The 25402-nt window shown below is 35.7% G+C and overlaps 2 protein-coding genes across 6 annotated transcripts in view; one reads left to right on the forward strand and one right to left on the reverse strand.

Moving 5' to 3' along the window:
• The window catches only part of RHBDD1 (rhomboid domain containing 1), a 38057-nt gene extending 15403 nt beyond the window's left edge, over positions 1-22654 (forward strand). For 2 of the 5 annotated variants that reach the window (XM_087933226.1, XM_026701525.2), the window contains exon 7: positions 6710-8999. In XM_087933226.1, the coding sequence (XP_087789352.1) occupies positions 6710-6831 (122 nt within the window). In that variant the 3' untranslated portion in view covers positions 6832-8999. Of the gene's footprint in view, positions 1-4033; positions 4760-6709; positions 9000-14800; positions 14930-22531 lie in introns of those variants that run through there. The other 3 variants (XM_087933225.1, XM_087933224.1, XM_087933223.1) reach the window with 3 other exon arrangements.
• COL4A4 (collagen type IV alpha 4 chain) overlaps positions 8114-25402 on the reverse strand; it is a 71817-nt gene continuing 54528 nt past the window's right edge. Inside the window, exons 39-47 of the mRNA XM_087933227.1 lie at positions 22287-22415; positions 21084-21191; positions 19909-20064; positions 19711-19809; positions 16750-16884; positions 15550-15666; positions 14720-14908; positions 13195-13481; positions 8114-11260 (exon numbers count right to left, since the gene is read on the reverse strand). Of these exons, the coding sequence (XP_087789353.1) occupies positions 10997-11260; positions 13195-13481; positions 14720-14908; positions 15550-15666; positions 16750-16884; positions 19711-19809; positions 19909-20064; positions 21084-21191; positions 22287-22415 (1484 nt within the window). The 3' untranslated portion in view covers positions 8114-10996. The remainder of the gene's footprint in view (positions 11261-13194; positions 13482-14719; positions 14909-15549; positions 15667-16749; positions 16885-19710; positions 19810-19908; positions 20065-21083; positions 21192-22286; positions 22416-25402) is intronic.

Genomic DNA, 25402 nt, shown 5'->3' on the forward strand with positions numbered 1-25402 from the left:
TGTATTCCATCCAGTGGGCAGTCAGAAAAGTGACTTTACCAAGAGCTTTGTACTGCAAGAAGTGTCATCTGCACAGAGCTTAAGAATCTATATATACTCTAAAATAACACAGTCTCTCCCTCAGTGACACACACACCTTCAAGACAGCTGCCTTAAGACTTGGGAATTTGGCCATGCCTTGCTGCCTCACTGGTGTACACTTATGGAGGAGTGTAGGTAGTTTGCTCAGAGTCACATAGTGGGTGGACATGGAGCAGTCTGCACATGAAAATGAGGGCTGGGGCAATCATGGGAGATAGTCCTGATGCCTACTTAAGAGGGCATTTCCCAAATAGCAGCAAAGAATTGCGGCATGGGCAGTTTTTGGGGCCCCACGTAACACCATTACTCCGTGAGCTGCATTAGCTGCCGGTCTACTTCTGGGTGCAATTCAAGGTGTTGGTAATCACCTTTAAAGCCCTTCATGGTATGTGCCAGACTATGAGGAACCATCTCATCCCAATGGGATTGGTCTGCTCCACCCATGCCAGCAAGGGAGGCATGCTGCAGGCTCCATTGGCCTGGGTATTCCAGCTAGCAGGATCCAAGAGAAGGGCCTTCTCTGCCATTGCACCTGCTCTTTGGAACATCTTGTCCCTCAGAGTGAAGTCAGCTCCAACCCTCCTGACCCTTCTGTAAGAGAGCCTAAAGACCTGCCTCTGGGGTTCCAATGGGGGGAGTATCACCGTGGAGGTGGTTGATAGTTAACAATAGATCCCACCTCCTCCCATTCTTCTCCTACTCTCTCCATCTTTTAATTGGGCCACGGTATTTGGTTCTTTATAGTATTTTATTTATGTTTTTTTTAGTTTTGGTATAGCTTTTATCTTTTTAGATAGTCTGCTCCACAGAGTTACAATAGTTAAGATGGGTAGCCAATACATTTTACATAGAAATAAATAGACATAGAAATTCAGAGCTGTTAGTCTTAATGGTAATACAGTCTGTCAACACTGCATTACGTGAGAGAGAGAGCACCACTCACTGCTGCCTAGACATCAGAACAATTTGACAGCCTTGAATGTAGTTACTAGTTCTTTAACAGATTTCTTACATTGGGATGATATATACTTCATTTATTTTATATCTAAAAGGGGGTTTTGGCTAATGTCTGTGCCTCCTGCTTAATGAACAACAGTTTGAGATATAGCATGCAGATGGATAAATGGGCACCAAAAGAAAGACTGGTTAAAGATATTTGCCTTATTCAGAGTGAGTAGGAGATGACAATAGTGGTATGGGCAGTGAGGAGAAGGAGGAATCCTTGCTTGAGATAGGGGCCTGGAAAAGATAACCAAGAAATCACTTTCCAATAGTAAGTTTGCTACTGGACAAGAAGCTGCTGCTATTGTGCTGCCCATCCATTAAAAACCTACCAGTAATAGTTTATGTGCTTTGCAGATGTCTACACAGAGCTGTTGTTACTCATATTGATTTTGTAGCATTAGCAGTAATGGCAAACTCTTTATGTTTCTATAGATGAGGTTTTGTAGCCAGAAGGAAAAGTGGAATCTTGTTTTCCTCTACTCTGCTATTTGTATAATATTTGATTATAACTACAGTTGTGTGAGGTGACTACTCTCAGACTATCTGAAATAATAACACATCCATTTTAAGTGTCTGGAAGTTTTAGAGGTTATGTGGACAACATTTGTGTCTCTGTCTCGCTCTCGCTCTGTGTGTGTGTGTGTGTGTGTGTGTATGTATGTATGTATGTATGTTTTCTTAAGTTTTCGCGGGTACTTACATGTATGGTATTCAGCTTTGTTCGGATATTTTCCCACGTCATTATAGTTGTGCTTTTAAAGTTGTAGCAACGTTTCGACAGAATCTCATCTGCCATCATCAGGCTTCTGGCACACACACACACACACACACACACACATATATATATATACACATCCATCCATCCCACTGAAAACATTTCTTTTCGGCATAATTCGGGACATTCCCATTCAATAGCTGATTGTACTCTCTCAGTTTTTCACCTAATAGAATGCAAGTATTTAAAACTTGTGCATATCCTCCAGTTCTTGGCCAGGATGCAGGAAGTGCCAAGTGCTGCCTCTTACATTGTGTGTTCAATAAAGGTTTTAAATAGCTCTGGATGCTCATTAGTTTGTGTTCCCAGGAAATACAGTGACTTATGATTGGCTACTGTTTACAAAGCCACAGCTGTGTTAGTTTATTTCACGCAAGAAAATTGCCACAGAAAGTCAGAAAATTGTGATGCTAATAATATGTATTGTTATCACTAAGAAAAAAATATGTCATAATTATGGTATCTCTAGTCAGTACAAACAAATAACTAGAAACAGATGAATGCTGAACACCCTGTGTGGAGAGGCAAGCCTAAGAGTTTGTATGTGTAATTAAAACAAGATATTTACTTACATTGTAGAACATACATTTTACAAATTTTGATAAAAATAAAACTTCATACCTCATTCTTCGCATTGTCAAATTTTGTTTTGGTAAAGATATCCAGAGTCATCATTGTTATAATTAACTGATTAAAATGAAATAAATAAAAACAGAAATATATTTATCTCTTCATCATGATGCATCTTGCAAAATCATTTAAGGATAATAAAACACTATGTAATCATCTCGACCACATAATATAAATTGTGTAAGATAGCAAAAAAGTCTGAGTTGTTGCTTCAGTGCAGGAACTCTAGTGAAAAAAGTTTTAAATATAATGTGAGAAAGCATAAAACAGCATTTGATATTCTTAATAATTCTTAATATTACTACATCTAGAATAAAAAACATAAAAATTAAATTTCAAATAGTATTTAATTTTTCAGTTACAAGGGTAAATATATTACTATGCCTTTGGTTCCTTCCTCCCAAATATTTGGCAAACCAACTTTTAACACAAAGTTTTCATTTATCCTTGACTGCAAATTTTTGAAAGTTCGCTTTTTATTATCCACAGCACAGTGTTTGGGGTCACTATCACTTGAAAGCAAACTAGTTTGGCAGGTTTTCTTGTTGTGTTGAGCTGCAAAATCTTTATAACCACTGGAAATCTGAACTTTACTTTGAATTGGCATAGAAAATCTTTTATTATGGTTGTCATAACCATCTATTAGATTATGTGATGAGATACATCTATGTACAAGTGCCCATTCAATGCCAAGAATACTTTTTAGAAAAATGTATAATTTGACAATGCAAAAAACTGCCTATGACATAGAAAAGCTCTAATTAGAAAAACACTTAATTATCATCTTCCGATAAGATGTGCTCTGTTTCCTGCCCCATATAATAAAACTACTAAGGCCTAGATCAGTACTATTGTCAAAGAATTGATAAATAAAATAATATTCTCTATTAAAATTATTATAAAGGTATATGAGAAGTTATGTAATTTTGTGTTAAAAATGTTTCTCATTTTGGCATCTTCCAGATGCGTTAATTCATTTATAGTTCCTAAAAGCATTTTTAATCTGTAGAAACCTTACTGCTGATAATTTAGGTATATGTCTCATTCAGAATTTACTGTTCCTTATGAAGACTCTTAAAATTTGTGTTAATATATAGTTGCAATCATGTGATTGTCATTTTGCAACCTTCCCTGCCAGCTTCACCAGAAAGTCAATGGGAACGGAAGGTCACAAGTTGTAAAATTCCTCTACTCATGCACCACCCTCCAGCCCCTCTGTGTCTACATGGGCCATTTGCATACCCTTGCATTCCTTCCAGTCAAAGAGATGATATTTCCTCAAATCAGTAATTTAGGTTATAATTGTGTTTTATTTTTCATTCTTTGAGATTAAAATAGGTTGATACTGAAGCCTGTGAGGGGGGCATAAATAGAATAAAGAGTATATACTATAGTACTATACTGTAGTTTGTATGTATATTCTGTGCCGTGTTTCCTCATTGCATATGTGCATCTTTTCATTTCTTTTGCTTCTTCTTACTTGCATCCAAACTGCAAACTCCAAAAGAGTGATTGGTCATGTATTCTTTTTATTATATGCAGAAGAGCTTTCTGAATTTGGGCAACTGAAATGATGTCTTGGTGTTACAAGTGATTCAAGTTGAACTTGATTCCAGCTGACTTCAAAGCTTACTTTGTAGGGATTTTGTCAGGAATATAGAATTGATTTGCCACTGCCTTTCTGCAAGCTATTTTTTTCAACTTCCCTATCTAGCCTGCAGCCCTGGTATTCCCTGGAAGCACCAACCAAACACTAACCAAGCTCAACTCTGCTTAATTTTCAAGTTTAGATGAAGTCATCCAGCTTCTACAGTCTGCTGAGGCCCACCTGAATTATCAAAAATAATACAAATAAGTATTTAAAATTATAATTTTGAATTATATGCCCAGGTGAATACATTAATTGGAAAAAGAAAGCAAGAGATGCTTTTGTTATATATAAACATTTTCTTGGCTTTATTTTGCACCTGTGGTTTGGCTTCTTTCCTTGTCAGCTCAGTTTCTTCTTTAAGAACAAAGTTGCTTATTTTTTCACAATGCAACAGCCTCCCAAGTTCTTAATATTTCAAAGCAATATTGCTTACACTGGTTAGAAATTTTGGAAATCACTCTTCCAGTCTACCTGACAGATACAAGACTTCAGATAAGTGCTCTTACACGTGTCTTAATATTGCTAGGTTTTGCTATTGAAGAATTCTTTTTAAATGTATTCATTTATTAAGAAATGTAAATGGCCACCCATCTTAAATAAATAGCCCTTGGTAGTTAGCAACTATTTACAAAAAAAAAAGTTAAAATACTCCAAAGTAAAGTACCAAGGCACCATATAGCAAGTTTACAAACTTGCCCTAATGCCCAGGGGAAAAAGTCAAGTCACAATGGCCTTCTAGAAAATCCAAATTAGGGACCTCTGAATCTCAGGGAGGACGCTGTTGCATAGGATAAACTTTATGGAAAAGAGAAGACACTTACACATTTCCTCTATTCCTTTGATGATTATAACTTACGATGATTTGCACATCAATTAATTTCTATACAGATTGCATCCAAATTTGGACATGTATTAGCTCTTCTACTTGCAATGCATATATTGTATATTTTGAGCTGAAAAATATTTCATTTTTTTTCAAATTCTCATTCTTAATAAGGATGGATATACATTGTAGCTCTACAGTGGTCTCTTCTGGGTGCCTTTCAGATATTTTTTGACTACTTTTTCCATTCCAATCTTGTATTCTGTGGGTGATAAGAATTTCAGCCTAACTTCTAAAGAATCATAAATTGGGAAAACTTTTCTAGAAATACCAAACCATACAATTTTTGAGAATACCCAGGAGATCTTTTTAAGCCATCAATGTATTTTAAAATTCTTAATTTAAATATCAATCATTTGTAAATATATTTCATTTCCAGATTGCAAAGTTAAAAGTATGTTTCTGTGCTTTTTCAAGCTGACTAAATCCTATTATGAATCAGAGTTAGAATGTTTGTTACATTGCTGATCTTTCCAGAAAAATCCTTTGCTGCATAAACCACATAATAGCATGTTTAAATTGTGAATTCAATGGTGGATTAGTATAAAAAGTGTCTCTCTGTGTGTATTCATCCTTTTCACTCTATTCTGCATTAGATGAAATCCAGAGTGACATAGAAAATGCTAGATACTTGCAAATAATCCCTGGGCTTCAAATAAGGCAGACAATAAACAAGTCTATAATAGAGTTACAGCTTCCGTAGACCCCATCTGTTTCAAAATAGCCCTAATTCTGCTTACTATGCGGAATGTTTTGTTGACTGGGGTTTGGCCTACTTTCTCTAATGTGCTGCCTGTGAACCTCTGGAGACATCTGCTGGAAGAGGTGAAGCAGGACCTGAGATAGAATTCCTAACTTACTGGAACAGTAACTCTTAATTTGTTTAAAAGCTATAAAAAATGTCTCCTATATGCTAAATGTATGCTAGTTTTTGTTATTTATTTACTCAGAAGGATAGTTTAATTCTTTTGAAAAAAATAAGAGTATTTCTGAGACAATTACTGGTGATGAGTGCCATCACCAGTCTATCTTAATATGTTCTCCATTTTTGCTTCCACATTATGGTCAAGATTACTGACCATTTGGCAGTTTGATTCCTACTGGCTCAAGGTTGACTTGGCCTTCCATCCTTCTGAGGTCAGTAAAATGAGGACCCAGATTGTTGGGGGCAATATGTTGATTCTGTAAACTGCTTTGAGACAGCTGTAAAGCACCATGAAGTGGTATATAAGTCTAAATGTTATTGCTACATTGCAATTTAGTTAGCAATTTCTGTTGATTTCTTTTTTCAAAATAACAAATAAAAACAAACTTGTATGACCAAAAAAAAAAACCAGTTTCATTGTTTCCTATGGAAATGCCTTAAAACAATAGAAAAATGTTATTCCTGAGAACACAATCCCCAGTTTGGGCTTCTGAATACAGAAGAAAAGCACTGTGTGTAGATGTTTCACTATATGCATAAATTTTGGATTATATCCACAGATTGGAAGTTTCAAATAAATGTAGATCATATTGTAAAAGGAATATTACCTTAGAATTCCAAGAGTTAGATATCCATATTTCATTTCAAGTGATAAAACCCATGTACTTCGCAGTTTTATATGTTAACTAATAGAAATAAATATGCCTTGATATAATGTTATGAATGTATAGTTTTTTGTTTGTTTGTTTGGTCCCACAGGCAGCAATACAAGGCATTACACCAGTGAAAGGAGGCCATATGGCTTCTGGCTTTCACCAGAAGAATTATCAGCTGAGGAACTCAGAAGGCAGAGGCTTAATAGATTTGAGAGGTGGCAGTAGTCTTAAAGTATATATATATAAAAAGGGCTCTTCGTAGCTGTCCAAACATGGTGAATATTTTTCATTTAAGCCATTTCTATTTAACAAAATATATTTCATGAAGACCATCTGAAGTGAGTGAAAAAGATGAGCCTGCTTGGCACATAGACTACCAAATTTAAAACTGAAATGCAAAAATGCAAACTAAACATCTTTAAAAAAATTAACTACACCATCTAAAATTCTATAGCTACCTTATATATATTAGTTTTTTTCAATGAATAGCTTTTGGTATTGTAAGAATCTCATTTTATAAACTTTACTAACTTGAATAAAAGTTTACAGAATAAAAATTAAAATTAAACATAGATTTGGTCAGATCATTAAAATGCATGACCCATGATTACAGTACTTTTATGATCTCCAGAAATTACTGAAATTGAATACAATGATTTACTATGGAAATGCTTTTCTACAAGTTGCACATTTAGAATATGACAACATCCTACAATTTTTAGTATAAGATGAGAAAGCAATGGCATAAGAAGTACATGTAGCTATTATTGTAGCTGACTAATTATTTTTGTGTACAACAATATGTATTTGTATTTTTTTATTATGTTAATGAAACCAAAGTTTGAAAACTTTGAATTCTTCCATCAGTCTCATTTCAAGTAGATTTTGGAATTCACACTAATTTGGGTGCAGTCCATTAAGCCTTATTAATTTTAGTTTATAAGAAACAGCAGTATTATAGCTTCCTACATTTTTAATTATTACTGAACTTGTAAATATAAATTATTTTTATGTTCATCCCATATCTTACTCCCTTTCCCTGGAATATTCCTCATGGCCTTCCCAAAATTGAGAAACTAATATTTTGTGGAAGTGAGGGGGGAAAGCAAATTGGGAGTTTTGTCACAGCCATAAAATATTACATGTAATATTTATCATTGGACATTATGATATGTGATTTAACTTGTTATGATGAAAAAAACTCTCCACACTTCACATTTCAGTTTAGATCAAGTATTTTTTCTTAAACCATTGTAATTTTTTTTACTTAAGATCACTCAGTGCCTTTCCCAATAAAGTGTATAATAATAATCATATTTTAAGTTTCTTGAATATTTTTTGAATTTTTATAATATTTTCAATGTTCATAGTACTGTTGTCTCCGTACAGTACTTTGTTAATAAACCATCAGATGAGCTGCACCTGAGCTGTTGTTGCAACTTGGTTTTTTACATCTTATTTACTGTCTAAACCAAGACAGATGATCTCATGCTGATTTTAAGCTTCCGAACAGGAACCAGAATTGATAATGGCTCTTTCAAAATATGCTTCAAAGATATGTACAGAGGCCATACTTTTGGGCAGTGAGCTTTGGACTCCTCAGGGCAGGCTCATGGAGGACCATCCTACCAAGAAGCAATGAGGATTTGAATGAACTTCCTCAATGCTTCCATTGTCCATTGTGTTTTTAGATTTTAACATCAGACAAAAATTATTTTAAAATAAACGTTAAAATAAAATATTCCTCCCTACCCTCCAACCTCACTGTTAGGAAAAGTTCAAATTTTATTATTTTAAAAGCAATACAATTATTTAAAAATCCTTGAATCCTAATTAAAAAGGAATTTTAATTAATTTTAAGTATAAAATAGGAATTATATTGAGTATTGGTAGATTTTCAGTTTAAAGTTAAACTGTAAAACAGCCATGAAACACTTTGCATTTAAAGTAAAAGATAGTACTTCAGTAACTGCCAACGCACTGATAGTTGAAGTTACCATGGGAACAGTACATTTCTCATGATACTGGTGTATAAGGCTAGAATAAATTGTTAAAAATGCACAAACATCAAGGCGGACTTCATTTTGGATGAAAACAATATGCAAGAATTTTTTTTTTACATTTGTTGTGAGATATAAGTTTTTTTCATGTCCTTATATTGCTACTGTTTTGCAAAATAAGGTTCAGGAATTTATTCCTCCCTATCCTCCAACCTCACTGTTGGAAAAGATTTATTCTCAGGATAAAAAAAACCTTGATATTGCAATATTCTCTTTATTGATTGTATAATGTTATAAAATGTCAAATGAAAGTTCTGTGATTTGAATATGTTGCTGTTAATTGGTGATATGTTAATGCATTTAATAAAAAAGTGGATATATTACCAATTGAGACTAATATGATTAAGTCCATTCCGTATTACATGTATATTTACTTTAAGCAAATACTATCAAAAGTCAGAAATTTTTCAGTGTAGTTAAAAAGCAAAGAATTGAGTATTTAAATGTTGTTTCTGTTTTCTGAATGGAAGGACAAGGTAAATTTTGTCTTTTTGTGGCATTTAGCCTTCTGTACCAGGCTTCATACATGCAGAAATGTGAGATGCCACAGTATTTATATATATATCCACTTGTATAATAGCTTTGGGCACCGTGTTACATATTTTATCAAATTGTTTATTCAGTGTTCCTGCTTTCCCTTTCTAGGTAAATGGGAAATCTATAGGATTTATCTTTTAAAAGAAATATATCACTTGCTTTTTCCTGAGCACTATTGGTTGGAGCTGTGAGGTAGAAGAGTTATGTAGGACTGGGGAAAAAAATCCCGAAAAGGAACAGGAAGATTCTAAATTAGTTACAGGAAACATTGGAAGCTGGTGTTTCCACTGAATAGATGTCATAAATTATGAACTGGAAAGATGCCCTAACCTCCACATCTGCCTTGAATAGTATGTAGACCAAGTCTGCAGAAGGAATTAATATTATGCTTTGTGTTGTAAAATGAATAACTTCTGTACACTTCCATTGAAATATACAATTTGTCCAGGAGAGCTTACATTTTTGGGCATGTAACTGCATGGTCTCCAAAATGAAAATGTTACTTTTCAGGAAAGGTCCAGCTTTTAATATATAAGTAGCCCTGTTACTGAGATGATATTAATATCTACTGTATATTAGTTTACAGTGAATCTTGAATTGCTTAAGATACTTAAAACTAAAACTAAAATATTTTATGGAATTAACTTAAAAACTATTGAAAATTACACCTGAATTAATCAGGATACTTTGTCATACTTCTGCTTTAGAACTACCCACAAAGCAATGTCTACCTCCATTTTTTTAAATTATGAGATGAAAAGGGTGAGAACAACGAATTATTGTGTCTAAACAAACCTATTGCCACATTTTGCTCAGAAAAACTTTGGTTTTGTTTTGTCCAAGCCAGACACTTAATAATTTCTAAGATAATGAATATTGACTACATATAGTCCTTGATTTACTACCATCTTTGACCTCAAAATTTCCGTTGCTAAGTGAGACATTAAGTTGTGCCCCATTTCATGATCTTTTTTGCCAATGTTGTTAAGTGAATCATTGCAGTTGTTATGTGAATCATGTAGCTGTTAAATAAATCTGAATCCCCCATTGACTTTGCTTGTTGGAAGTCAGCTGGGAAGCTTAAAAATAGTGATCAGATGACTATAAATAGATGCCAGTTATCAAGTGCCCAAATTTTGGTCACGTGACCAAAGCGTTTTTGCAATGATCATAATATGAAAACCAGTTATAAGTCACTTTTTTCAGTGCCGTTGTAACTTTGGTCATTAAACAAGTGGTGATGAGTAAAGAATTGCCTGTATTGCAGTATTACATTTCCAGTGTTCCTTAAAAGTGTAAAATTTGATAAATTTTCTCTTAAACAAGGTAGACAATTTATCACTGGTATATATGCAGATTCAAAATACTATAAATACATAGATGTATCACTCAGGTACTGAAAAGACAAGATAAATAAACCTTTCTCTGCTTTCTCACTGCTGCAGAAAAATAAATATTTTAAGTGAAGTGGTATTTCTAGTAGAAGGTTTTCTGTCTGGAAAAACAAACCTAACTAAAGTAGGAAAGAAAATGGTTATAAGTCAATTGATGGTATCACTTGGATTCCCCAAACTTAAATAAAATTACAAATGAGTTAAGAAAAACTACAAAGCTGGTATTCATCTCTCATCTACTGCAGTTGATTTATACAGTTCTTTACTTCCTGGATGTTATTTAAATATGCCCTTTTACAACTCATAATTCCTGAGACAGTTTGTAAATGTAATACTGACACAGAGCACCAAGATGAGAAAAAATAGGTTTATTTCTGTTCAAGAAGTGTTCAGTATCCACTAGGCATATTTCATGCAAACCTGACATCTGCCGATATTTCGGCGTTGTTCTTGTTGATCTTTGATAGTCCCTGAGATAGGGGATGATAAAAACTGTGTGTCATTGTTCACAGTAGCTAGCCAGAAACTGTATTCATTCATGAAAAAGTGACATGTTCCTTGTCGACCCTGGCATTCAATAAAGGGTGCTGATCGGAAGTCCTCCAGGCAGCTTCCAGGTGACATGAGAGACTGTCCACCTCCTTGATCACCAGATCCTGTATGCTGAAAAAAAAGAAAAGAAAAATATCACCTATGCCAGCCAATCATACATACTCGGAGATAATTGCTTTTTGGGATTTCTAATCCACATTGCACTTTGAAGCTACATTTATTTCTAATACATTTATTTCATACATTTCTAATCCACATTGCACTTAGAAGCTAATTTAATTCAGGCTCAGAGCACTGATGCTTAATACATATTGGGCACTTTTGGCCTTTCCCATTTATTCTTAGTACTGATCCTGAATGGAATCCTAATTCGGACTGGAGCCAGTGGAAATGTAGCAGTAGTAATTCTGATTAGTGTACACTTCTCACTAAATGCAGTACAGTAGGTTCATTATATAGAATACCAAGCAGTCAATAAAACTGCATTGTTGTGAGCAGACAGAGGGGAAAAAAAACCCAAATAGCTGTTTATAGAGAAAATCCATCGTTTTCTAATTGTCATTACTGCTTCTATACGTTTTGTAAGTATCTTAGATATTTCAGTACATTGATCTCATAATTGATCTGTAACTGATTATGGTAGACTGGAAAACTTGGAAATAAACAGTATTGGAATTTTTACATTCCTATAAAATATAGTTCTCACTTAACAACTGCTGTCTTTAGCAACTTTTTAAAGTAATAACGGCACTGAAAAGATAACACTGAATCCACTCCTTGCTTTTACAACTATTGCAGGGTACTTGTGATCACATGATCATGATTTGTGCACATCACAACCAGCAGACATAATCATTGCAGCATGTGGTCATGATTGCCCTTTGCACATTTCATAGCCAGCTTCCAATAAGCAGAACAAATGGAGAACCCAGCAGTAAAATCATAAGTTGCAATCATATGATGTCTCATTTAACTGCAGATGATTCACTTAATGACCATGGCAGAAGTGAAGAAATGTTATCGTCACATGATGTTTCACTGAACAACCATATTGCTTACCAATGGAGTTGCCCCTCCCAATTCTAGTCATTAAGCAAGCACAACCTATAAAACTATTATCCCTCAAACAATGAAATCCAAATGTAAAATAAATCTAGGGCAAAAAAGCAGTACTATAGTAATAGAATGTATAATTAAATAATATATTGGGGACTTCTCATTGAAAAAAAATGTCTGCTTTAAATTTAGTTTAAAAAAATAATCAAGTTTATTACACTTTTATTGCAGCAATATTTTATAGGAGAAATGTAGAAGTAAATTATTGCAATTCTCATTTTTGAATTAAGGTAGGATAAAAGATTGCTTTATATCTATGGAAATTCTCAATCATGAAGGGCATGGCATGGTTGTCCAAAAGATGTTTTTCAAAAGGCAACTGGATTTTTTTGGCTTTTTCCTTTGAAAATATTTCACTTCTTATCCAAGAAGCTTCTTAAGTTCTGAACTGAAATTTTTTCTTGGATGAGAAGTGAAACATTTTCAAGAAAAAACCCCCCAAGAAACTCCAGTTGCCTTTTGAAAAGCATCTTTGGTTTAGGCTACTTTATGGTTTACTTCAGAGTTAATAGTCATATATTTATCAGATAGGATCCAACTGTAAAGTAAAATACTGTGATGATTTTAAGAGTACTCTGAAAGCAAGTAACATCTGTTAATGAACAAATGAAAACTGCAGTTATCAGATCAATATAGAAATTCATACTGGGGATTTTTATGACAGTATTCCATGTTAGAAAGCCTATATGGTGGCTCAATGGTTAGAAAGCAATATTACAGGCTAACTGCCGACTTCCAGGAGTTCGATCCTGACCGCCTCAAGGTTGGCTCATCCTTCCATTCTTCCGAGGTTGGTAAAATGAGGACCCAGATTGTTAGAGGTATATGCTGACTCTGTAAATTGCTTAGAGAGGGTTGTAAGGCATTGTGAAGTGGAATATAAGTCTAAGTGCTAGTGCTAGTTGGATCATGCTAGTATTCAGCCTTACCATTAAGAATGAGTAACCTATCCAAAGACTTCTCCAGTTTGGTGGACAAGAAGGAATGGATTGATCTTGACTATGAACTGCAACAGCTTGGGCAGGAGCTTCACATACTACACATCTACTAATATAGTGCTCTATTTCTTCATCTGAGAGGGGCATCATGGGCAAAGGAGCTGCACTTGAAAGCCAGTAAGATTTATCATTTCGACTTGCATAGTAGCAGACTTGATTGACATTGCAGTAGGTAAAAGGCATAGTGCTAAACACTGGAAGGCAGGATCCAGCCAGACCTAGAAAACAATTGAGATTTAATTACCAATCCAAATGTTAACAATATTAATAACTGCTAGAGTATATTTATTTCTTATCTCACTTCAGTTCTACAAAACCAATAAGTGGTAAGGATTTTTGATGCTAACGTAAATAAAAGCTAACGTGTTCCAGAATAAACAGCTACATGAATCAGACAAATTTTTTTTGCTTATTGTATAGTCTGAATCGTTAGATGTTACATAAACAATTTTATGATGGGAATTTTAGAATAAAGATTATATTTTCATAATGATACACTCCATTTGGAGAAAACAAATGTTAAATGTCAGTTTCAAACGTGAGGTAAGAATCTTCTTGAATCCCTGATGAAAGAGTCCCAGTAGTGTAAATATTTCTGAGATAAATGGACCAACATATGGCACAGACCAAACCAGGTTACAGGTTTTGCTCCTCAAACCACCATGCAAGTTTTGATTGCTGATTTATAAAATTCAGCTAATAGGATACAAAGTGCAACTCCGGTATTTTGAGAAAACATCAAGGATGTTACTATAACAATCCCGTAATTTTGATTATATACAGTAAATTTTGTTATTTATATTTAATTTTTTAAAATGGAAATAATGGCATTTGTCCATAGTAAAACAATTAGACAATTCCATATTTTATATAAATTAAAATCCCACAAGAAACTTAGCTCATTTTAAAATTGTTTGTAGTAACATCAAGATTGTAACATGCTCTCCAAAATCATGCTTACAACTCTACTAATGATTGAAGGTGTGGTCAGGCATGTAAAATTATTGCAAATAAAACTAAAGATGCAACCTTTTGAGCATTCCACCTTAAGCAGGGGCAACCTGATAATAATGAAGGTTCAAGTAGGAGAGCAGAGAGAATAATTATTACATGAAACAAAATGATTCTTCACAAAATAGAAAATAGTCCCTATCCTACATCAGTATAGATGGTAGAACAGCATAGATTCAGATTCACATAGTAGCTTATAAGAAAAAGCCTGATAACTAGTTTCTAAATAAGTTTAACAAATGTCATATATGAAAATGAATGGACAGTCAACTTGTTATTCCTAGTAAGATCAAGTACACCTAATAACTGCGCTTCATAAAGGGATCATATGTTGGAAGCTCCCCAATGTTATTCTAAGAGAAGAATTTCAATTAGATATAATATAATGTGCAATAAAAGGGCAAAATATTACAACTTTTTAAAGTAAAGATATTATAATGCTCACCAAGGTCTTGATTATGGGCTTTCTCCTGCCCTTCAAAATACAGCAGACTGTATCCAGTCCATAATCTTGTCATTCCCTCAGGGCAAAACGGTTCTGTTTCTGACTGACTATGCAAAACAAGCAGGAACCCACTACTCCATGTGGATGCTGATCCTGGTTGCCCTGGAATCCCAGTTTGGCCTGGAGGACCTTAAGGAATGGAGAAAAGGTAGACAGGTAATGACCTACTTAAAAGTTGGCTCCATTTTTTACAAAAATACTTTTCTAGAATTTGTTTGAGAGTGGTTGAGGCATCTATTCCTACACTTGAAATCTCTTTTTCTTTCTTTCTTTCTTTCTTTCTTTCTTTCTTTCTTTCTTTCTTTCTTTCTTTCTTTCTTTCTTTCTTTCTTTCTTTCTTTCTTTCTTTCTTTCTCTTTCCTTCCTTCCTTCCATCCATCTATCATCTGTCTGATCTATCAGCTAGCTATCAATCATTTATTATCTCAGTCTATATCTTATCCTGTCTGTCTGTCTGTCTGTCTGTCTGTCTGTCTGTCTATCTATCTATCTATCTATCTATCTATCTATCTATCTATCTATCTATCTATCTATCTCTGCCTCTCTATATATCATGGGCAATAAGATGGCAATTTTCTTAAACTCACTCAGACATTTGACCTAAAAAATGTAGAGAGCTCAGATTCTGCTCGTACGGGATAGAAACATGAGGATGCAGGTTCAATATTTCCAAGTAAAAAAATCACAATTGCCAATATTTATTATCTAAACATTATCCATTTGCAAAATAAATCTACTCTAAAAGAAGAGCAAATAAAATAGAGTAGAACCTTGTGGCCCTGTGTTTCCTTTTTCTCCCATGTCACCTTGATCACCATCAGGTCCTGCTGGTCCGAGCAAGCCTTCTAGCCCTTGCTCACCTAATGAACCTTCTTCTCCTTTATTTCCTAAAATACATCACATTTATTTGAGAATAGATATAATTCCACACTATGTGTACATAGCTATCGCCTTTCCTGTCTCTAGAACAAGCACCAGACTCCTACTGTGTTGATACTGCAAGCTTTCTGATGACTAAACTTACATTTGGCAATACACTATGGAAATATAACACTTTACATCAGTATTTTTCAAATTTGGCAACTTTAAAATGTGTGGAGTTCAACTCCCAGAATTCCCCAGTGAGCATGGGAAACTCCACATAACTTAAAGTTGCCAAGTTTGAAAAACAGTGCTTTGATGTTAAGTGGAATAAGAAAATTGATTCAGTGGAAGGAAAACACTGTAAAAATTAGTGACATAAAGCTGAAGATAAAATGAAGGTGCACAAACATAGGGATTGGCCAGTCGTAGATAAATATTTTATTTATATATTTATATCCAGCCTTTATTATTTTTACAAATAACTCAAGCTGGAGAACATATCCAAACACACCCTTTCCATCTCCTGTTTTCCCCACAACAGTCCTGTCAGGTGGTTCGAGCTGAGGGGAGAGTGATTAGTCCAAATTCACCCAGTTGGCTTTCATGGCCAAGATGGGACTTGAATTTATAGTCTTTCTAGCCAGATGCCTTAACCACTAGACCAAACTGGCTGTCTTATATATATACTTTGATATGCCCTGTCAGGGAGCTACACATCACTTGTTCAATTACAGGATACTGTGAAATTATTGGGCCTGAAAAGTTTAGCCTTTCTGTGTTAGGGCTTGGGGAAATCTTAGGATACCCATTTTATTCCTTAAATCCATTTCTAAAACAGAAAAGTGACTACTTTGCATTTTCAAGTAATTATTGTGTGTTTCATCACCTATTTTATTCCCTAAGATAACTCTACTCCCAAAACTGGATCTGAAAAAACTTTGACCTTCCACAGTTGGCCTTTCTACCTAAAACAGTAAGATTCTTGAGGCTACACATGAGCATTCTAGAAGTTGTCCAATCCTAACTTGGGAAAATACATAGTAAAGATTTTTTTAGACTCTCCCTCTTCCTTATTACATAGTTTCTGAAGTCATACAATCTTTTACCTGGAGGTCCAGGAAAACCAATTGGCCCTCTTAATCCTACAAAGCCTGGTGGTCCTCGTGGGCCTAATACTCCAGGAGGCCCTGGAATCTTAGGACAAGATGAGTAATCAACTTTTCCAGGTTCTCCTGGATCACCTAAATAAGCAGCATTAAATACCTTATTAAGAGTGCAATAGATATCAGTAAAAAGAAATTCTTCTCAGTATTTGACCCATTATCTTTTATTGTTTTATATTTTATTTATTATTCTTATCTAAAAGTTATTCAATGGAAAGGAAATAAAAATAACAAAGAAATGATCATGAGAAATACATTGTGCTCAAACATTGTGATCAACATGAATTTGTTTCAGCAACAGCATTTAAGGTGAACTGATATTATTGGAAAAGGTAATAGACAGATGGTACAATAATAGTGGTTCCTACATCTGGAGATAAATGAATGGAATTATTAAACCTGAACAAATGTTTGGATAGGGGTTCTTCAGTAAACTCATGCTTTGGTCACCTTACATATGGACTATTGTAGTGTGTTCCACATGCAACTGCCTTTAAAGAACATCAAAAGCTGCATAAATGATTTATGGGCATGTCATAGTACACCCATGTAATACCTCAGATTTATGAATTGCACAATAGGGTTATAGGTGTAATTCAAGGTGTTCACCATGATTTATAAAGGCTTTCATGACATATGACCTGGTTTTCTGAAGACTCAGTACGTGCCACCTGTACTGTCTGCCCATCTTGTTTAAGCTGGCAGGGTTGGTGTGCTTCAAATCAATTGATTAAACTGTGTTCCTTAAACATTGACTGCCTTCTGGAAGAATATTGTCCTCTCCAAGTTATTTTAAATGAACCGTTAAAGTCTAGCTCTCTCCCTAGGCCTTGGGCTAGGATGGATAGCATCACCCTCGAGAATGTGGTTTAGGCAAAAGAGGTGTAATTATTTCGCTCTTTCTTGATGTTCATCATTCTTTTATGATTTGTACTTTTATAAGTCAAGTGTTTAAAAAGTTGATAAATAAACAGCATCACCACACAATATTCTCTCGTTTCCCTCTGTGATTTCCAATCATCATGCAATACCAGGAAAAGGCACAACGTCTTTAAAGAGCTAGGTGCAATCATTTTGTCCCTGTGGAATCCAAAGCACGTTTCCCTAATTATTAACAAAACATTCTACAGTCCTGTTATTTTTTCATTTCTGTGTAGCACCGAGATAAAAATTTACATGTATATAACTTCTTCCAAGGAATTGCCTTTGCTAGTACTTGGCCCTTTCCCCCACAAGTAAAACAGCGAGGGACTAAAAGGTATTTTTCTATGGTCAGGAGAAACGTTATTAGAATATTTTAATTAACAACAGAATGAGATTTGAGGGCAAGTGTGAAATCCACAAGCACTCAAGAAAATACTTTCTAAAATATTCTCATCCTTCTTTAGCTTACCTTCGTAACCTTGTAGATAGAGGACAAGGATCAGATCATGACAGCCATTTCACATGTAGGAAGAAAATCATGGAGACAGAATAATATAGGACAGTGTTCCACAACTTTATCAAGTTCAATCGATCAGAATAGAGTGGGAAGGGACCTTGGAGGTCTGCTAGTCCAATCCCCTGTTCAAGCAGGAGACCCTATACCTGTGGCCCCCAACCTTTCCAGCTCAGCATCCCAGTCCAGTGCAGTGGGGGGCATGTGGGGGGCATGTTCATGCACGCGTGCACGGCACGCATGTGCCCTCCACTTTCATGGATGGAGCTTTGAGCATCAGCAGAGGGGGCTTGTGCTTATACACGAAGTTCCAATTGCTCGAATGGCAGGCAGTTGTGCTCACCTGCGAAGCTCCACTTACACAAGCAGAGGGCACTTGTGTTCGCATGTGGAGCTGCACTTGTGCAAATCCACTTGTACAAATCGAACTTCACGCAGGAGCACAAGCACCCTCTGATCACACAAGTGGAGCTTCACATGTGCACACTTGCCCATTTCTCTCACTGCCCAGTTTCAAACAGGCTGTGGCCGGGAAGTGGGCTGCAGCCCAGGGTTGTAGCCCCAGTCCTGTACCATTTCAAACAGGTTTTCTTAAAAAGCTCCAGAGGTGAAGCACCTACATCTTATGAAGGCAAGCTGTTTTACTAGTTAATTGTTCTCATTGTTTAAAAGTTTCACCTTAATTCCAGGTTGCTTCTCTCCTTGATTAATTTCCATCCATTATTTCTTGTCTTGCCTTCTGGTGCTTTGGAAAATAAGCTGACCCCATCTTCTTTCTGGCAGCCGCTCAAATGCTGCAATACTGCTATCATGTCACCCCAGCCCTTCTTTTCTCTAGACTGGCCATATCCAATACCTGCAGCTGTTCATTATATGTTTTTGTCTCTAAGGTTTTAATCATCTTAGTTGATCTAGGATGTTTGGACTTCAACTCCCAGAGTCACTGGCTGAGACATTCTGGGTTGAAGTTCACACATCTTAGAATTGATAAGGTTGAGAAATACAACAAGAATTGCTGTGACTTGAAGTGTGAGCTCAAGATTTTGCTGCCTTAGAAAAAGCATTAAACAGGATTTGCTTCCCATCAATTCAAAGTGATTTAATATCTAAAGTTAGTTAATGTATGCACTCCTGAGAATAAAAATTCAGCAACACTCTTTCTTCCCTGGCAATAAAAATGAAATTATAATAAAATAAATAACAATATGCTTCTCTTTCAGCCAGCTGCTTGAGATGACTCAGCCTAATGACACAGTCGGGCTAATACATCTGGTTTCATCTTTCATTACAACAGTAGGAGAAAAAAATACATAAGTGAGCTATCTAAATTGACTTTGAAGTTTTATCCACATCACTGGATTTAAAATTACTTTTATTTATTGTAATTTGGCGATCATATAATTTGAATTGTGAATTCAGAACAGTCAATTTTTTTAAAAAAATGCCCAACATGTTAAGAGACTTACCCTTTTGGCCCACGGGACCAATTGGCCCCTGAAGACCTTGAGCTCCAGGCTCCCCAGGGACACCAGGTGGTCCTTGCAGACCAGGCTTCCCTCTTAGACCTTAACAATGAGAAAAAAGAGATCAGTGCCACATCTCTACCACTAGAAATTTCTAATTCGAAATTTAAATTTGTGCTAAAGTAATAATTTCATACATACCTTTTGAGCCTTTTCTTCCTTGGTTTCCTGGAAAACCTTTAGTTCCCTGTTTACCACATGGACCAGGAACACCAGGTGAGCCCAAAGTACCAGAGTCCCCTGGATCTCCTTTAATAAGTATAATTTTTCCTGGGGGCCCAGGTTTGCCTGGTGGGCCTGAAATAAAAATTAAAATGATTAGTAACAAATATGAAAATGTTCAATATTTATTTTATATATTTGATTTTTTTTCAATTGCTTACAAGATAATAGGCATAAGAATAAACATGAGTAAGAATACAGGAAATAGATACGAATAAACGGGACAATAGGACAGGAATGGTAGGCATGTTTGTGCGCTTATGCATGCCCCTAACAGACCTCTAAGGAATGGGGTTAAAGGTTAAAGGAGTGGGGGTTTGAGGATGTAACAGCAGAGTCAGGTAGTGCATTCCAGGCATTGACCACTTTGTTGCTGAAGTCGTACTTTCTGCAGTCAAATTTGGTGCAGTTTCCATTGAGTTTGTATCGGTTGTGTGCTCTTGTATTGTTACAGTTGAAACTGAAGTAGTAATAGATAATTTTGTATACTACGCTTAAGTCCAACTGTAGGCAACATAGTTTTAGGTTGTCCAATATTGCGAATATACTTTTGATTTATCAATATAACAACAGAATTTGAATTTTCTATTTACTTACTTACTTACTCACTTACTTACTTATTTATTGAATTTGTATGCCACCCTTCTTGGCCCAAGAGTTCACCAACCAGATGTAATAGTGGAATTACATAGAAAGGATTACTGTAAAAGGTTTTGTAAAACTTCTGTGTGCCTAGAGTGCACTATTCTGTTCAGATTATTAAACATTTCTTTAAAGTTCTTGGGCCCAAGTTAAATCTTGCTGGATAATCAGTTTTGCTGTTATAACCAAATGCAAGCAAGCAAGCAAGCAATTCATTTGTAACACTGTTTAAAGGCCACCATTGCCCCCAAAGCTTTTCAGTTGCAACACAATAAAAACCCAGTAAAAGACCACTTTTTGATTAGAGTCTTGAACGAGAGGACCCTCTTTAGTTCTAGTATGGATTTTAAAAATGTTCCCTAAGAGCAATTCTGGAAGAGGTCAAATGATTTTAATTGGGCAAATAAATCTACTTTTGCAATTCTGTTATTCAAATACTGCTTTAGAAGTACCTCTAATGCCATCTGAGCCAGCTGGACCTTGGTCTCCTGGAAGGCCACAAGTTCTAATTTCAGGAGGCTGACCCATAAGGCCAGCAGAACCAGGAACACCTGGCTTACCTGCAAGAAAAACAGGATAAAGATAAAATATTAATACTGGCCATATTTTAATACACTTCCTTTCTCCTGTCACATTTACTTGAGAAAAGGTTCGTATTACACATATGTTTTAATTACTATGCAAAAAATGACAGTATAAGAATTCAATAAATTATTACTGCAGCTTTTGAAAGAAACAAAACATTATCAACTGACTATGGAGGTGTAATGCATTTGATTTAATTTACATTATTCATTTACTAAGAATCTCTGATTCTGGAATAGAGACACACAAAATGAGATGCCCCTTCAAACTGTGAGGAAAAGAATAATATGAAATGATGCATTATATAACGACAATAAAGCCATTGTTTATAGAACTACCGGTAAATTATTGAAATCTGGCAAGATAGAATTTTAATAGTGTAGAGCAATGTAGGGTGTCAAAATAAGATCATCCCCAACTGTTTCATCTAACACATTCTGATTTAGAGATCATAATGTGCTTTACATAATTTTCTTTTTTCATATTCCTACGTAACAAGCCAAAACTATACAGTATAACCCATAACCTTGCTATGTTCAGGGCTCTTCTGTGTTTCTTTGGTGAAGAGCCCACTGATGTAGTTGGGCTCAGAGGTAGTATTCAGCAGGTTCTGACCAGTTCCGGAGAACCGGTAGCAGAAATTTTGAGTAGTTCAGAGAACCGGCAAGTACCACCTCTGACTGGTCCCACCCCCATCTATTCTCTGCCTCCTGAGTCCCAGCTGATTAGCTAAGTCTTCTTTTGTTGCCCTGCCCAGGAGAACGGAGCTGGAAAGCAGGTTAATAGGGTGGGGAGAGAATGGGGATTTTGCAGTATCTTCCCCTGGAGTGGGGTGGGAATAGAGATTTTACAGTATTCTTCCCCTGCCACGCCCACCAAGCCACACCCATAGAGCTGGTAGTAAAAAAAGATTGAATCCCACCACTGGTTGTGCTTATCAATAAAACATTTTGAGTTTCATCTATCTCCAATCATTCTGGTTTATGATTTAAGTGGGCATTTTTCCCACCTCTTTGGTAATCAGAACAAATGGTGTGTTGTTTTGTTTTTTTAAGAGACCTCTTACTTACCAGGAGGACCTCTTAGACCTTTGTCTCCTCGAGGACCTAGTTGAGTACTTCCTGGAAGTCCAGGTTCTCCTCTGTTACCTTTTGGCCCTTGTTCTCCTAGGCACCCTGGAGGTCCCATTACACTTAAACCTTGATAAGAGAATAATGAGTGAAAGGGAATGAGTTTTGGATTTAATGGCATAAATGATTTATTCTTTTGATTCTATCCAAATGAAGCTATATTTGGTTAATATGTGATTTTTCAGCTTTCCTATTTGGGATATGAAATCCTTCAGTTCTTCCAGACACAACTAAGGTCAATGGATTTTGTAAAGCAACATGGATGAGAGGCTGCTAGTAGAAGCTACCATGGATAATTCTGTAATACTACATGTTGGGTATAACAATGATACACCAACTAAGTTTGGGTGAATAAATATATAAACCAAGGTTTGAGTGTTTGTAACTTGTAGCTTTAAGCACCAAACTGCTTGTAATTAACTAATTAAGGGTGCGGTTACAAACGGCAATAAAAGGCAGTAAGAGAAACGTAATCTCTCTGCTTGATCTCTGCTTGATTTCTGCTTGCTACTGTTTGTTTGCTACTATTTGCTACAACTGTTTGAATACCTGAACGAAAGGACTACTTCATTGATGTGCTGATATCCTGTGAATACTCAGCGTTGTCTTCAAAAGGAAAGGTATCAGAGGAGAAGATATCTTTACAAGCAGATAAGGATATAGAACTGACTAGTACATGGACTAAGTTACTGAATGGATATATTTGTGAATGACATATGGACTGATTGGCAATGTTTAAACTCAATTGGATTAAACAACTATTTAAACTACAAACAGTGTTTGTCATCAGTGTGTGTAAACCCTAGGGCCCTTCCTCTCTCATTTGGCTGCCTGGCTTGACTGCTGCTGCACATTCTGTTTTTGGGGTTTGTCCCCAAACACTAACATTGGTTATGGGCCCAGTGAGCACAGTCTAACTAACCATGATATAGCAGTGAGAGTTGGTGTGAGTTGCACATTACTGTAAAAACAAACTGTTTTTCATTGATTTTTAAATAGTTGTTTACCTGAAGAACAATGGCACAAGTAAATTTGCCTAATCTGTCCATGATATCCAGACTAGATGGAACAAACTATGTTTCATGGTCAATGAAATGTAGTTTACTTCTACGAAGAGAAGGTTTGTGGGACATAATAACAAACCCACCAGATGTGACTAACTTAGATCCTGATGTTGAGGAGGATGACAAAAGATACAAGACTATAAACGAAAGAATGAGCAGGCTTTATGCATCATAGGACTGTCTCTCTCTGACCAGCAACTTATCCATATCCGTGGAGAGGAAAACGCTGCAAACTGCTGGGAGAACCTCAGGAAGATATATGTTCGGGACAGTGTAGGAGCTCATATATATCTTACACGCAAACTATTTCGAACACATCTTCAGAAGAATGGAGACATGTTAACTCATTTAAATTGTATGAAGAGCATTTTTCAGGAATTACAAGAAAAAGAGCTTATATTTAATGAGTTGCAACAAGTATACATCATACTGTCTTCATTAGATCAAAGTTATGATGATTATGTGACTGCTTTAGAAGTATTGCCAAAAGATAGTTTATCATTAACCGAGATTACCGGCAGGCTATTAGAAGAAGCCAGAAGAAGGTGTGAACGTGACCAGCTGAGAGAAGATAAACCAAATAAAGAAGAGAAATTATCTTCAAAGCTTGAAAGAAACCAACTAAGTAAATTAAAGCACCCGGAAGAAGAGAATTTATCTTCGACGGCATACACAATTAAAAGGTGTTTTAATTGTGGAGGCAGAGGACATTTGGCAAGATTCTGCAGAAAAGAAAAAAGCCAGAATGTAAAAAAGCCAAAGAAATCTTTTGAACTAGCCATGTTTAGCAACTGTGATGTGAAGAATGATTTATGGGTGGTGGACAGTGGAGCATCCCACTGCATCACGAGAGATAAGACAAAGTTTATAAAAATGTCTACAAGCTCTCAACATATATCACTCGCTAACGGCTGGCACCTCAAGGCCAAGGGTGAAGGTATTGCATATTGTCCATGTTTAAACCAGAATATAAAAATGTTATATGTACCACAGTTAAAGATGAACTTACTTTCTGTAAGAGTATTAGATAAACTAGGTTATGTAGTTACATTTAAGAATAATAAGTGCATACTTGAAAGAGATAACAAAAGGGTAACTGCAGCTTTAAATGGAACATTGTATGTCTTACATGATAGTAAGAAAGGGGAGGCACAGACTGTATTTAACAATATCAAGCCTCATAATGAATGTATCCATTTATTGCATAGGCGTTTGGGGCATGTAAATTTTAAAATGCTAAAACGTACAGTAGAGTTATCTGATGGAATAAGGTTAAAACCGTGTGATAAATATTTGCGTTGTAATGTCTGCTGTGAAGATAAGAGTAAAATATTGCCTGCAAATAGGCTAAATGGTTTCAAAACTAAAGAACCTTTAAAAGTAGTATTTGCAGACATTATAGGTCCAAAGAAACCCAGTATGGGGGTGCTCGATATATACTGAGCATTATGGACCATTATTCTAGATATGGGTTTTGCTACCTAATGAAAAGCAAAACTGAAACATATCAACATTTCTTCGACTGGTTAAAATTTGCAGAAAGAAAGACTAAACGGCAATTGATAACCCTAGTGACAGATAATGGTACGAATTTGTTAACAGCAAATTCCAGAATAGATTAAAGGTAGCTGGAATAGAGCACAAGAAATCTGCACCATACAGACCACAACACAACGCATTTATTGAGAGAAGAGGCCAAACACTACAGGCAATGGTTAGAACAATGTTAACTGATTCTGGATTACCTGATTCTTTGTGGGGGAGGCCACAATGTGTGCTAATAACATATTGAACAACGTTGTTAACACAACTACTGGTGAAATACCATTCACCATGTGGCATGGCAGGAAGCCTGATCTGAGTTACCTGCACACATTTGGTGCACCAGCATGGGTGCATATCCCTACACAACTCAGGCGTAAAGGGCAACACAGAGCTAAACAATTATTTTTCGTTGGTTACCAAGCAAACCATAGGGCATATAGATTTGGG

This window comes from Pseudonaja textilis, chromosome 4 (genome assembly GCF_049901715.1).
Source record: "Pseudonaja textilis isolate UNSWEBS1 chromosome 4, rPseTex1.2, whole genome shotgun sequence".
In the NCBI taxonomy this organism is placed as follows: Eukaryota; Metazoa; Chordata; class Lepidosauria; order Squamata; family Elapidae; genus Pseudonaja; species Pseudonaja textilis.